The sequence below is a fragment of the Gavia stellata genome, chromosome Z, assembly GCF_030936135.1.
Source record: "Gavia stellata isolate bGavSte3 chromosome Z, bGavSte3.hap2, whole genome shotgun sequence".
Lineage (NCBI taxonomy): Eukaryota > Metazoa > Chordata > Aves > Gaviiformes > Gaviidae > Gavia > Gavia stellata.
In genome coordinates, this window is record NC_082637.1 from 45,021,286 (window position 1) to 45,035,992 (window position 14,707).

General features: G+C 40.5%; 1 protein-coding gene across 1 annotated transcript in view; it reads right to left on the bottom strand.

The window, feature by feature from the left end:
* FRMD3 (FERM domain containing 3) overlaps window positions 1-14,707 on the bottom strand; it is a 148,016-nt gene that overhangs the window by 33,546 nt on the left and 99,763 nt on the right. Inside the window, exons 5-6 of the mRNA XM_059833898.1 lie at window positions 12,234-12,331; window positions 10,885-11,008 (exon numbers count right to left, since the gene is read on the bottom strand). Coding sequence (XP_059689881.1) covers window positions 10,885-11,008; window positions 12,234-12,331 — 222 coding nt within the window. The remainder of the gene's footprint in view (window positions 1-10,884; window positions 11,009-12,233; window positions 12,332-14,707) is intronic.

Consider the following 14,707-nt stretch of genomic DNA (forward strand, 5'->3'; position numbering starts at 1 on the left):
GCTATTCTTGTTTTCTTGCTTCTTGAATGACCTTAGTCAAGTCACTTCATCTATCTTCTTTGATTCCCTTACTGACTTATAAAGTGCTGTGAGATACTACTATTAACATACTACTACTAATAATAAAAGGCATAATTATTGTTCTTCCTTTTGCCTCATCTCTATGTGAAACAAGGTTACTTGCTGCAGAATACAACAGCAATACTGTACTTGAGCATGCCCCATGTGTGATTAATTTCTGGGTATTTATGTTCTGTAGGGGGTTTCAGTGTAATTAATTCAAAGAATAAATAAGTATGTACATAATGATCTGGCCTCTAGAAACATCACATATTCACCTAAATGCAAACCAAGGAAAAGTACCAGCCATAAAGCTTTAAATAACATAGGCTCAGTCCCCATCAAACACCCTTTGCCCCGACCTGCAACTGTGGACATATTTGACTGCAGTCTCAGGAGAGACCACAGTGATTATTTCAAGAGGGATCTCCATCTATGAAATATTCTCCTTGTTATATCCCAGACCTTGTACAGGACATCCCTTAGCAGAGCAGGGTTACCTGGGTTTCCTTTTAACCTAAAAAGAAGCTGGTATTCTGCATAAAGCATCAACACGTTTAGCTACACCATATACTGATCACAGAACTACTTACCACATGGCTGAGGTTTTGCTGTTATTTCTTTACATCTTTTTACAGGTGGTTGAAACTCCAATTGCTATACAATTACAGTGTTAAAAGTCTTGAGTAATTTTTACTTTTTGTTTAAGCTCAGGAGATTTTGGCAGGCAGTGGATATGTTTTTAAATATAGTGTGTCTGCTGTATTTTTAGTCACGATGAAGGTGCTGAGGAGGACTATGTGGTATTGAAACACAAATCTCCTACAGTTATCAGTGTTTCAGTTGTACTGGAAACAATAGCACAACAGTGGCAATAATTTCAAAGAAAAGCACTAAATGAAGACACTGGTAAATGAAATTGTGTTGTAGGCTGTGGCCCAGTTTGTCAGAAAAGCGAGGCCAGGCTTTGCACATTTCCCAGGCAGCAGCGTTGCTCCCCTGAGAACTGCGCAGGCCACCAGCAGCCGGGAAGGTAAAAGCCTTTAAATGGGTCTGCATATGAAGAGACCTTATCACCTGGCAAGTAGCTGAATTGCTGAAATGTTGCTGGAACATACAAAACTCAGAAAACTACAGAACACTTAAACACCAATTTTAACTTGTACTGCAGAATTGTTTTTTCTCCTAGATAGACAGAATTCTAGGATGAGAAAAATCTGAATAATCACTTTTAAACAATGATCAAACTCTTTTACTGAGTCTATTAAATGCTTATGGGTTTAATTTTACACTGCACACACTGTAATGGCATGTGCCACTTACATAAGTCCTTCTACCAGAACATTTCAAATTACTTGTGTGCTTCAGAGATCAGGCTGAGATGGTATCTCTGAAATCTGTTTTCAGGTATTTGTATTTCAACTTTACTTCATAAACTGATGCAGTGACACAGACAGCTTTAAGCCTATTCAACAGAGAGAATACATTTACAGAGCAGACGCAGTTTTAGTTTATCTATTATTAATTTAAAATCTATTACCATGGTACAGAGACATCTACTGAGCTATCTGTTGTTAATATCACACTAGATTCATCTTTCTGGTCCAGACACAATTGGCCTGTAAAGCCTTCTCCCAAATAAAGAAGAGGTGGGGAGGGAGGAGACGGGCAGAGGGAATAGGTCCTTTCAGTTGATGAAGAAATCCCTATATTGCAGAAATTCACACAGACATCTGAATTCAGCAGTATGCCAAATATGCAGAACCTGAATCCAAACCTCACCATGACACAGGCAACAACTAGCTAGTGAAGGTGGATGATGATTATGATCTTTCTTCCGGGGGGTGGGAGGGGGAAGCATATGCACATACACACACACACAAAACAAATCTTTCCTAAAGCTAAAAAATTATCAATGTTACAATAAAAAAGCTACCTTTTTCAATTCAAGTAGATTATCCTTTCTACTGAACACTTCCGGGAATTCCCGTTAAAAGAAAAATCACATGTATTGATACATCTTTTCAGTTTTTCATTGTATCAGATAAACCTTTTGGAAAAGAGAAGGGAAAAGACACCTGTTCAGTCCGCGAAGTTCCTTTCTCTTGATTACTGCTACAACTGCATCTTCCATTAAAATCATGCTCAGGTAAAGCTGCTCCTCACCACAAAGCTTCTGAAAATACTCTTTGCCATACAAACACCAATCCAATAAAACAGCCTCTCACTCTTACCATTTTCTAGTAAGTGCACCCAGAATTACAAGTACTGTTCCTTAATTTTAATTGGTTTTAAGCACATCTCTGTAAGAAAAAAATGGTTCAGAAGAACAAAGCTTTGAGGAAAGCAAAACACACTTCTTCAGGGAAAGGACTAGGTGACCAGGAGAACCTGTTATTTCAAACTTCTAATAAATATAAATTCCAGCCCTCTCTCTAATTCAGTCAAATTAAAACTGATAAGAACTATGGGGTGAAAGAATACACCAGAAAAATATAGCACAATAGAAACAAACAAATTATTCACCTATTACAGCAAACACATTGGCATTTTAATACCAGATTGCTAAACTAGAGAGAATTAGATAATTTCGAAGTTGCAGTGACATGTGCCAGCATAAGAGCCTGACGGATAAATCTAAATGCCTACACAGGGAAACTGTAAATGAACCAGCATGGGCTATCAAAGCTGAAATGGAAACGACATTCAGTGCAGCCCAAGGCTGTAATGTAGGTGGGACCCTGAGCAGCTGTCACCACTATCTGCCTGTGAACTCCCACTACACACCATTGTCCCCCTCAGCTCTCCAAAGTCCTTGGTATACTTTGTATAGCTGAGAACTACAAAGACTTTGGCTCCTGGCTGAACAGGGAACTTTTGCTGGCACTCAGGAAAAATAGGAGAGTTTATCAACTTTGGAAGAAGGGGCAGGCAGCTGAAGAAGAGTACAAGGGTCTCGTTAGGTCATGCAGAGAGGGAATTAGAAAGTCTAAAGCCCACCTAGAGCTCAATCTGGCCACGGTCATAACGGATAACAAAAAATGTTTTTACAAGTACATTAACAACAAAAAGAGAGCCAAGGAGAATCTCCATCCTTTACGGGATGCAGGAGGGAACATTGTCACCAAGGATGAGGAAAAGGCTGAGGTACTTAATACCTTCTTTGCCTCAGTCTTCAATAGCCACACCAGGTATCCTCAGGGTATTCAACTCCTTGAGCTGGAAGACAAGGATGGAGAGCAAAATAAACTCCCCATGATCCAGGAGGAAGCAGTTAACGACCTGCTATGCCACCTGGACACCCACAAGTCTATGGGGCCTGATGGCATCCACCCAAGGGTGCTGAGGGAGCTGGCAGAGGAGCTTGCCAAGCTGCTCTCCATCATTTATCAACAGTCCTGGTTAACAGGGGAGGTCCCGGATGACTGGAGGCTTGCCAACGTGACGCCCATCTACAAGAAGGGCCGGAAGGAGGATCCGGGGAACTACATGCCTGTCAGCCTGACCTCGGTGCTGGGGAAGATTATGGAGAGGTTCATCTTGAGGGCGCTCACAGGGCACGAGCAGGACAACCAGGGGATCAGGCCCAGCCAGCACGGGTTCATGAAAGGCAGGTCCTGCTTGACCAACCTGATCTCCTTCTATGACCAGGTGACCCACCTAGTGGGTGAGGGAAAGGCTGTCGACGTTGTCTATCTGGACTTTAGTAAAGTCTTCCGACAATGTCCCCCACAGTATTCTCCTGGAGAAGCTGGTGGCTCGTGGCTTATACAGGTGTACTCTTCGCTGGGTCAAAAACTGGCTGGAAGGACGAGCCCAGAGAGTTGTGGTGAATGGAGTGAAATCCAGTTAGTGGCCGGTCACAAGCGGAGTCCCCCAGGGCTCAGTTTTGGGACTGGTCTTGTTTAATATCTTTATTGATGGATGAGGGGATTGAGTGCACCCTCAGCAAGTTTGCAGATGACACCAAGTTGGGTGGGATTGTTGATCTGCTGGAGGGTAGGAAGGCTCTGCAGAGGGATCTGGACAGGCTGGATGGATGGGCCCAGGCCAATTGGATGAGGTTCAACAAGGCCAAGTGCCGGGTCCTGCATTTGGGTCACAACAACCCCAGGCAACGCTACAGGCTGGGTGACGAGTGGCTGGAAAGCTGCCCTAAAGAAAAGGACCGGGGGGTGTTGATTGACAGCCAGCTGAATATGAGCCAGCAGTGTGCCCAGGTGGCCAAGAAGGCCAACGGCATCCTGACCTGTATCAGAAATAGTGTGGTCAGCAGGAGTAGGGAGGTGATTGTGCCCCTGTACTCGGCACTGGTGAGGCCGCACCTCGAATCCTGTGTTCCGTTTTGGGCCCCTCACTACAAGAAGGACATTGAGGTGCTGGAGCGTGTCCAGAGAAGGGCAACGAAGCTCATGAGGGGTCTGGAACACAAGTCTTGTGAGGAGCAGTTATTGAGAGAGCTGGGGTTGTTCAGTGTGGAGAAGAGGAGGCTGAGGGGAGACCTCATCGCTCTCTACAATTACCTGAAAGGGGGTTGCAGAGAGGCGGGTGTTGGTCTCTTCTCCCAAGTGATTATTGATAGGACATGAAGAAATGGCCTCAAGTTGTTTCAGGGGATGTTTAGGCTGGATATTAGGAAAAATTTCTTTACTGCGAGAGTGGTGAAGCATTGGAACAGGCTGCCCAAGGAGGTGGTGGAGTCACCATCACTGGAGGTGTTCAAGGAACATGTAGACGTGGCATTGTGGGACATGGTTTAATGGGCATGGTGGTGTTGGGTTGATGGTTGGACTTGATGATCTTACAGGTGTTTTCCAACCTTAATGATTCTGTGATTCTTAGGCCTGGAAGTCAGCTATCCTTGCTGTAGCCCAAGTCCTGCTTTTTTCCAAACTCCCCCCTCCCCTCCATGTAAACCTCAACAGATACTTGGTCCTCAGCAAAGTAGCTTCTGTCTCCTGTAACGTGACTTGAAAGTTTTGGAGCACATCATACGTCCTTCCCATCAGACTCCCTTTGTGTATACGAGGCCGTTGCTAGATACCGACATGATTAGGGTAGTACAAGAAGCTAAATATAAAGCATAGATGAATGTGCTGCCAGCATTAAATGCTTAAAAGCAGATAATATGTAGTTTTAATTGCAAAAAGCTCTTAAATGAAATACAAGAGCCACCTTATTATGGACTTTCTGAACAGGAATTTAGTTTTAGCACTTTTTAATGTATTCAACAGCATGCAAGAAGTTGCTTTAATGTTGGATCAAATTATATTAACACCCACAAAGAGAAGCATTTTCTAGCAACGCTTGCCAAGTCTTCTAGGACAGCCTCCCAGAATATACTCTGATAGTAACATTTGTAGCTACACTTGCCAGTGGCTCCACTCACAGCTCCATGTCTGCGTGAGAGCTGGAGACCCAGATCAGCAGAGGCTGAGAAATCCTGTACTCCTGCAGGCACCAGGGTCTAAGGACACATGGTAACTGATGGTACAGTGGAGGAAAGTTAAAAGTGCTTAAATCCCCACTGACTACTTACAGTGCAGATGATGCAGCAAAGGATAAAAATGTTATATGCCTTTCAAACCAAATTTAAAGAACGCTTCTCATTTAGCTTTGATCAAAGACAAGCATTAATTTGCTACTCTGGTTTTCAAGAAAATATTCCCCTTTAGCTCAGAAGTTTAAATTTCTTTTGAGATAGTTAATAGCAGAACAAGGCAGTGATTTCATGCCCTCAAAGGAAACTTTTTCTTCTCCCAGAAGATGTTCTCCCACATACGACTTTTGCAAAAGCTGGAGTATTTGATATACATAATGGAGATGACAGCCAATTCAGTAGCACTCAACCTTCTTGAGCCTGTATCCACACTGGCCATCCCAAGCAATAATAAATAACTTGCATTTAGCTACATGGGGTCAGTCTGGGAAACAGGCATTTGAACAGGTCACGTAACTCTATAATTTACTGGGCAAAGTTAATGTTTGCATAGGGCTTTCAGATAAATTAATGGCTGTTTACATAACACTTTCTTATAAATTACATGGCATCTTTCTTATCAGAAATAAGTAAAAATGGATTACTGGTTTTCAGGTGGGATACAAGAAAAAAAAACACTTTATTTTCAATCACCGACTCCTTTCAAAAAAGAAAAAAAGGAAAAAAAAACATGGTTCCTACAAATATAAATTCCCTTGATAGGGATTTCTGTGGATCTTCTCTTTGGAAATCTCTGTATTTTCAGGTGTCTGGCCTCAGGGAGCTCTGGCTGACAGGTATCTTTCAAAAGCCAGGGAATTTTACCAGAGTAACAAATGTTCTGTTAATGGACATAAGATTTTATATAAATTCATAGGAAGGAATTTTTGTCTTGGAAAAGGGAGAAAGGAATGTGACTGCACTGAAAACATCTGATGTTTTAATTGGTTGTCTGAAGCAAATCCCACAGTTGTAACAACACAGAAGTCGATTTGGAACAAGTACTGACACAGGTGCGTACGTACGTACAAAGTTCATTCCTTTGTAAGAGGACTCAACAAAATCCGATAGCAATAACTAGAAGCAAAACCGGACCACCTATTAACGTGGGCTGCCCAAACAAACAAACAGTACTAATTCTGCCATGGAAAAAGTACAGCTGTTTTGGGAACATCTGAAAGGAGCAAACTCCTGATGTGTTAAAAAAACACGTAACAGAACAAAACCTCAAATCCCAAAGAGATTATTAAGGTCACCTGAGTGATCTTTCACATAAAAACCCAGTAATCAAAGTAACCCCTGCTGTTATGCTTAAAGAATTAACCTTTCACTCAGCTTTCCTCTCCTCTACCTAGAAGATTTCATGACTCTGCTTAATCTCATTTGATGTGTTAGGTTTGTTTTGGTTTTCCCCAAATCTTCCCAGAATTCTTCACTATGTTTTTGTTAAGCCGGGGGCTTTTGGTCACTGGAAATAAAAATGAACTGTGGCTTCATACATTGAGCACAGTGCAGTGTATTAAATATCTGTAATACTGCCAAAATAGGTGAGAACTGAACATGTGGTTCCATGTACTTTTGCGTGGAAGTCAAGTAAAAGAAAATAAGTTATTTTTAAATGCGACCATTTAAATGATGTGATTTACAATGCAACCTTACAAACACTTGCATACATCTAGCTAAAAGGGATAAGAGACATGCAAATGCACAACCTGGGGAGGGACCTTAGCATTCACTTCACTTGAAGTAGAAGGTATACCAGAATACACTCACAGAGTATCTAGGTTTTTACAGCGCAAATATTTTCCAATCTGTTAAGAGTGGCAGGGAAACAGAAATGCAAGTAGCTATTACTCAAGTACTTCAGTTACTGTTGTAACCATACCCAAAACCATAACATTTTTTAACAATTTTTTAACATAAACACTTTTTTAACAATTTTTTAACATAAACAATTTTTAGCACGTACTTTTAAGAACAAGTTTCCAAGTCTTATCAGTTCTTAGTGCATCCTCACATATCTTAAGTCATAAGAGCGTCATCTCTTCATCTCCCAGCAGTATACCGTGTTTCAAAAGAGGACTTTCTTGGAATGACAGGAAAATGAGAATATGTATTGTGATGGAATCAAGGCAGGTGTTTGCCCCACCACTGGTTAGGTTCAATTATTCTTCTACTTCTCCCTTTCTCAAAGAGGGAGGAATAGTTAACTAAAATTCACAAGACAATTAATCACAGCTCAGTAAAGCTGACATGCAGCTGTCTGTCACATTTATATTTTTCCAATTAGGTGCAGTGGAAAGTCACATAAAAGGTCATGTTTTGCTAAAATCCAGCCACAAAGGATAAGAAATAGGGTCAGCATGTCATACATCTGTTTTAATTAATGAGAACAAGGCTTCTAAATGACACAAAATGAGCCACCAAGTCACTGGCAGCTGTCACAGTATGCTATCGTTGCTTCCCAGACATTCCCCTCACTGTCTTCATGCACCTTTCAAAAGGCAAATTCTCCCATCATGCTGTAGGACAGAAGAAAAGATATGCCCATGCCTTGAGGATGCCAAGACAGGATTCAGTGAAGAATGGGCCCTTTCCAAGTCACAGGGCTTTGGTTACATGGGAACCTGCTGCAGGAAAGAGATCCCATAATCTTTGTCTATTTGCATATGTGAAGAAAACAAAAAACCAGACTCAATTCCAGTGCTGAAACTCAGAACGAACTCTTCTGAAGGTAGCAGAATGGCAACTGGATTAAAATGGCTTAGTCTCTTCTGATCTCCTCACAGGTTTGCTCTCAGCTAACACGTCACTCAAGTACCTTGTTAAAACAAGGCCAGGGGAACCTTTTGCAACATTTTAAAAAATGCTCATTGAACAGCAAAATATTAATTCTTGTCAGAAAATTCAACTTGCTGAATGTATGGAAAGAGATGTGCTGATCAATACCAGAGAGAAGACTGTAAGCTGAGTGTTTTTTCTAATCATCTTTTTCCAGCTATATATGGAAACCTGATCATCTAGCACTGGACCTCCTATATATAGTTCATTATATGACAGATGTGTTTTATTAATTTGTACTCCTGGAATAGAGATCCATGGAATTAAATATCCAGAAAAAGGTAAAACTTCTATGAGACTAGTGAATGTCTGATGTAAAAAAAAGTAATAAGATGATCAATTTTGGGAAGACAGAGCTACCATGGAAAACTGCCAGACAGTAGCTATGCAGACTGAAACTGTCTTTGTAACCAGACAAATAGGTAAGGCACACCAGATGCTGATATAAGCAAAAGAAAACAGAAAAGAAAGAAAACAGTTCCTGAGGGCTGCGAAGAGCTGTAAGCCACTGAGCCTAACATTCATAACATACAAATTGGTAAAATCTAGAATAGAAAGAGAATTAAGGAACATATACATATAAGTGGTATATGAGGAGAGTTCTGCTATAAATTACAGTTATGCCTCAAACACCTCCTGGAATTCTTTGCATGAATCAGCAGATCCACAGGCAAAAGATGTTGGGTTGATGCCATCTGATTTCCAAAAGGCAATAATGAATAGTGTCCCTCACCAAGACTACTGAAGAAATTCAGGGGACATCCTCACATGCTGAGTAAGCCATTGATGGGAGGAATCCACGACTAGGAGAATCCCACAGAGACCTGTGCAAAGGCTTGTAACATTTACTGTCACAGGATCAGGAACATTACACTCACAGGAAAATTTAAAAATGAGCGAAAAAATGTGCCTGATTATTCATAATAGAGGAACTAGCAGATTAAATTCACAATGGATGGGCAGAATTATGCACAAGGGAAAAAAACAACACAGAAAAATACATCTTTCACAGGGTTATGAAATACAAAAAACACCAGCTTTCGCTAACCACCCTTCCTCCCCTTCTCCTAACTTTAAATAAAGGACTAGCCTGTTCTTGAAAGACTGAATTGATCAAAATCTTTTCAATTGCACCTTGGCTTAATTGGTGGAAGATCTTGGCTTTTAAAGGCTGAATTTATCCTGTGGAAATCTGTAACCACTGTATGGAACAATACTGAAAGTAAGAGAAATTCTGTTTTCTTTTTTTAAAAGGTTGTTTCTATGGGTCTGTGTAAAGTGAAGCCTGGGTTGCTCCAAAAATATTAGATGTAGCTGTGCCATTTAATACATTGTTTCACCGAAAGAAATATAAACAAAGTGTATAGGTTTCAGGAAGGAAAACAGCAAAGACACATTAATACTGGCAAGCTTACTGTGGTGAATGTTGCACTTTGGTTGAACAACATAACTTGATAGGCTTCTAAAACAAAAAGTGTTTTAAGCTTTAATTCCTCTGAAAAGTAATTTTTCATTTTCTCCCCCCCCCCCCCCGAATTTGGTGTCCCACAATCTAATTTTTGTATAAATAGCATTCATATATTTAAGCAAAGCATTTACATATATTGCAATATTAAAACAAAACATCAGGGTATTAAGTGCAAAGAGACTTGTAATCTTTGAATAAAAATTGTCTTTGTACTTTATGTAATTAATCGTTTGCTTTCATTTGATTTTCTTCACATCCTATTCCTCTCCAAGTTTTCCCAGGACTACCCTTAACTAAGCAAAATGACTAGGGTATCATGCAAGCGACCGTCACTAGACTACTGTGCATGCCATTCGCTGACAATCCTGAAGAGGGTATCGTTGCACAACGCACTGCTACTTCTCTCCTGAAAGAGCACACTTCAGGGACACATTCAACTTTGAAACCAAATACTAATTAATCTATCTTTCTCCATTCCCCTTTGTCACACTATGAAAAGTTCAGGACAGAAAAAGAGCATGCAGAGCTCTGAATCTCACCTCCTTAGTCTTCCAAAGAAGTTATTTAAATACATTTCTGTGCAATTTACCACTATGTTAACAACCTACAGATGAAATAACTTAATTACAGTTTCAGTCAGGTCAGTATCTACCAAGAATTCTATAATTGCAGTACATACAGAACATTCACAGCAAAAGACAGAAGAGTGACCCCTAAATGAAAGATGTTGTTCCACTAATCAACCAGAGCAGCAGACACGATGTGAGCCACTCCCACTAACCAGACCTACATTTCAAGCAAATGCAGCCTAAATTACCAGCATACATGCAGGAATCAGCTATGATTAATGAAGCTTAATAGGAAAAAAACCCCACTAAGCTGAAAGCCCATTTTCAAATACAGCATATCAGACAGTATGTTGGTAGAACAACTATTATAATCCAAGGAACAAACCCCCCTAAGTTAACATAAGCTATCTGGAAACAGATAAAAATATTTCTTAGCTGTCTCTTTACCAAACAGCATTCTAAATTACCTGAATTCATTTTTATGCATTTCAGCTATTTTCTTCTCGAGCTTTTGTGACTGCTTGGGAAAAATCTTGAAGTCACTGATGTAATTCTCTGGGTGTTCATCAGGATCGTAATCACCAAGTTCAGCTAAACAGATCCGAAATACAAAACAAAAGAGAAAAATTCAATTGCAACATTCATTAATAAGACAAAAAGTCAGTAAATACAGTGTGATTCAAGACACTTCCATGTCTGGTAAGAATCCAGCATCTCTCAAGAAATGCTACTTTGAAGAATTGATAGTTAACTGAAAAAACAAAATCCTTATAACTGCCACTTCAATCAATGAGTTTCAAATGACGTTCATGGTTTGTTAACTGCAGCAGTAATTAGCAATCCTAAACTATTTTCTGTGGCAGAAACGTGCTCTGTTAAACAGAGGCATAGGTAATGCTCCCCCTTTGAGCACCTGTCATTCTGGTACCAGGCAGAACTGAAACAATGCACTCCAGAGTCTCCTTTTTCATACAGCGATTTATCCTCGCTGATATGGACTGTTTTAATTCTGTTCTAGCAGAGAAACACAGGCTGTGAGACTATTTAAGGCAGCCCACAGTATTTGATTCCTCTTCTAAAAGCTGCGTCACTTAGGTACCCAAACATGGCATTTGCTGTTTTAATTTCCTAAATAAGCCTGTTTTAACAAGGTCTAGACTCAATCTTGGTTTGGATACAAGTCTTATAACGCATTAAGAGTTCAATTCATATTAAGGCAGAATGAAGGGGACTTGCACACATATAAAGTCCCGAATCAGACATCTAGCTAACTATTTCTCTGTGCGCAATCCAAGACATATACCTGAATTTGGCCCTAAAGAAATGATGGGGAGAAAGAGGGAGATAATGAAAATAAAGGGGGGGGGGAGCGGGGGAAGGCCTTTCTCCTTGAATTACATCTACTATTTTTGCCAGAAATTGCAGCATCACACAGGTCTTCTTTACCATAAGAAAGGACACTGAATGACACTTTTTTGTGCTTAGTTCAAATGGAATAGGCTACATTTACACTCAGGATTCAGAACAGAATTTTGCTTTGTTTGTAACTGGAGTCTAACACTGATGCCATACTCTTTCACTTAAATGTTAAGACAACCAGTTGTTTTTAAATTTTTTAGGTTCCAGTTTGGTTTTAGTTGGCTAAATGGCTGAATTACTTAAAACACTTTACAGTGCATGTCAATGCAAGGAAACAGTACAACTAAAAAAAAATATACATTATTGCTAGCTATATTCCCACAAAGTTTTGAGTTTCTCTTTCTACTGAACACACCTATGAGTTAAGTATTTAAAAAAGCCTGCTGCTTGTACTTACCTTGGACAATACAGGCACCCAGGTAGGCAGCATCAGAAAAAGAACACAGCAAACGGCCATGGAAAATGTCCCTTTTTATTTGTAGATATAAGAGGTATCTGAAATATGATTTAAAAAAAATTAGGAAACAATGTGGCATCTTTTTATAACAGATTTAACTTATCAGTGTAAAACCAGTTGTGCAACTATTCTGGATCTCTCTCTTGCTACCTTAAATGGCAGGAAAAAGAGGCAAAGTGCAACCACAGGAAAAACTAGATGTAAGGCAAAAGATTTTTCTCAATAACAATGAAATAATGACAGCAGAAGTAACAAAAATCCACTAAGAGATAGCATGGAGAGTACTTTATATAAAATGTACAGCTGTTACGATGCTCATTAGTAACGTGAAATAAATTACAGTAATGTAAATTTGTTTGAGCATACCCCCTCTCATTAAATACAGGTTTACACGATGAAACCTCTCTCTCTATTGCTGTAGACAAAATAGCACACTGACCACAGTGGAGAGGTTTTCTTTTCTTTTTTTAATCTGTGAAGAATCCTAGATGAAGTTTTGAGGCAGAAGTGACTCCCTGAGGCCCAGGGGGGCGGTGGGCACAGGGGATCTGCCTGGACAGAACCTCCCCCATTGCTCTCAGAGCTGTTCCTCCTCCAGAAGAACTGGGGAGAAGAAAACAAAAGGTTCATTCTACCTGCCCTCCACCTCCTACCACAAAGCAGCATTATTTCTAATAACAAGAGGAGAGGCGCATCCATGAGTCCACCACTTTCTCTTTTGCTTTCTCCCATAGAGAGCAGCATCCCAGGGATGGTCCAACTCACAGCCCAGTGACTCACTCGCAGGTCCTTTCCCAGCCACCTAGCTGGTAACAGCTGCACCATTCAGAAGCTTCACCCCTCTGGGAAAACAAACCATTTAAGCATTGCTTTAGCCAGATAAAGTCAACTATCTAGAGGGTGCTATCAGACTCAGTGGCTGCTGCAGACCTTCAGGACATTCCTTGATGCTGCCCATCCCCTCCAACCCTGAGCTACAATATAGCCGATGAAAATGTGCTTTATGAATAACACTGATGTCAGACATATTTTGCCCAAGTTACTTAGTTCTGTGTGTACCATGAGCTCCTGCACCAAGTAGATTATCTGAAACTTACAGTGAGTTCTAGCTTCAAGCAAGACTGGAAGTATTATCTGAAGGGCAAAGGAAATTTTTCTCCTTTCCTTGGACTGTTACTAAATGCTACATAAATACAAGACAGTTATCGCTGAGAAAAGCAATTTGTTCTCATTGTGAACACATCCCTTCACTGCATTACAGAATTTTCTACAGGAACCTTGCACTTCAAGGCCTTTTTTTCACTTTGCAAGCCCTTTTTTTTCCTGTAGTCAGTGTCCAGTAACAGCTCACTAATTCACTCCCATCATTTGGTACTGCTACAGTACAGATAGTTCCCAGATGAGAAAAGCATCAGGGTGAACTGAAGGCCTCAGTGAGATGCAATAAAAATTCTTATTCTACAACAACAGCCTACTGGAAAAGGCTTGCTATATTGATGCAGATATCACACATGACCTGGGCAAATGAGCAGTCCCCGTCCTAAAACTTCTGGTAAGTCTTGCCAGGGTTAAAAATTGGGTTATGGCTCTCCAGGGTGACTATTAGCTTGAGGCCAAACTGAGTTCACTTTTTAAGAAGTGCCAAAAAATGCCATCTATCAAAGGGCATCCCAAGATTTCACAGCATGGCTTGTTGGCTGAGCTGTAACGTCAACAGATCTGCAGTGACACTGCACATTGGTGGTTTCTGAGTTTGAAAATTGCTATCATGAGACACGAAAGCAAATAGGCTTCTGGAAAAGCATATTAACCCACTGCTCCTGACCTACATTTGCAGACATGAGGCTGAGATGAGAACTAAGAATCTGAAGTCTCAGGACTGTGCTAGGTCCGACTCCCCAGCTGTACAGGTGGAAGCAAACTCTATGAACAGCTACTTTTCTATGAGTATCTTGGTATTTTCAAGAAGAAAAAATAGTTTTGCAGTCAATTCTTTCCCATGTAAGAGGATTAGGCACCAATGCCACCCACCTTGACCATCTATTACAAGCCATTATCTTCACAGCCCAGGGAGAACTGAAAACTCTCAAAGCACCTATTCAAGAGTCAGGCAGTCTCTCTCCTTCTCTCTATCAAATGCTATGCAATAAATCACAAGTTAGATTCCTGAAGTGAGATGGCAGGGAGTCCCCCTCCTACGCAACATACGGTTATTTTATGAGAATAAACCTGAAAACACACATACATTAATTCAGTAGAATTCAAAACCAGTTTTTTTAACACAGGGGGACAGCCATAAATGCAACAGTTTGTGATGGATCACTAAGATACTACACTGGCACTTAGGATCAAAGACAAAAGCAGCATCGACAGAAACCCCTCAGAACAAGGGCAAAACCTCATTTCTATGCATT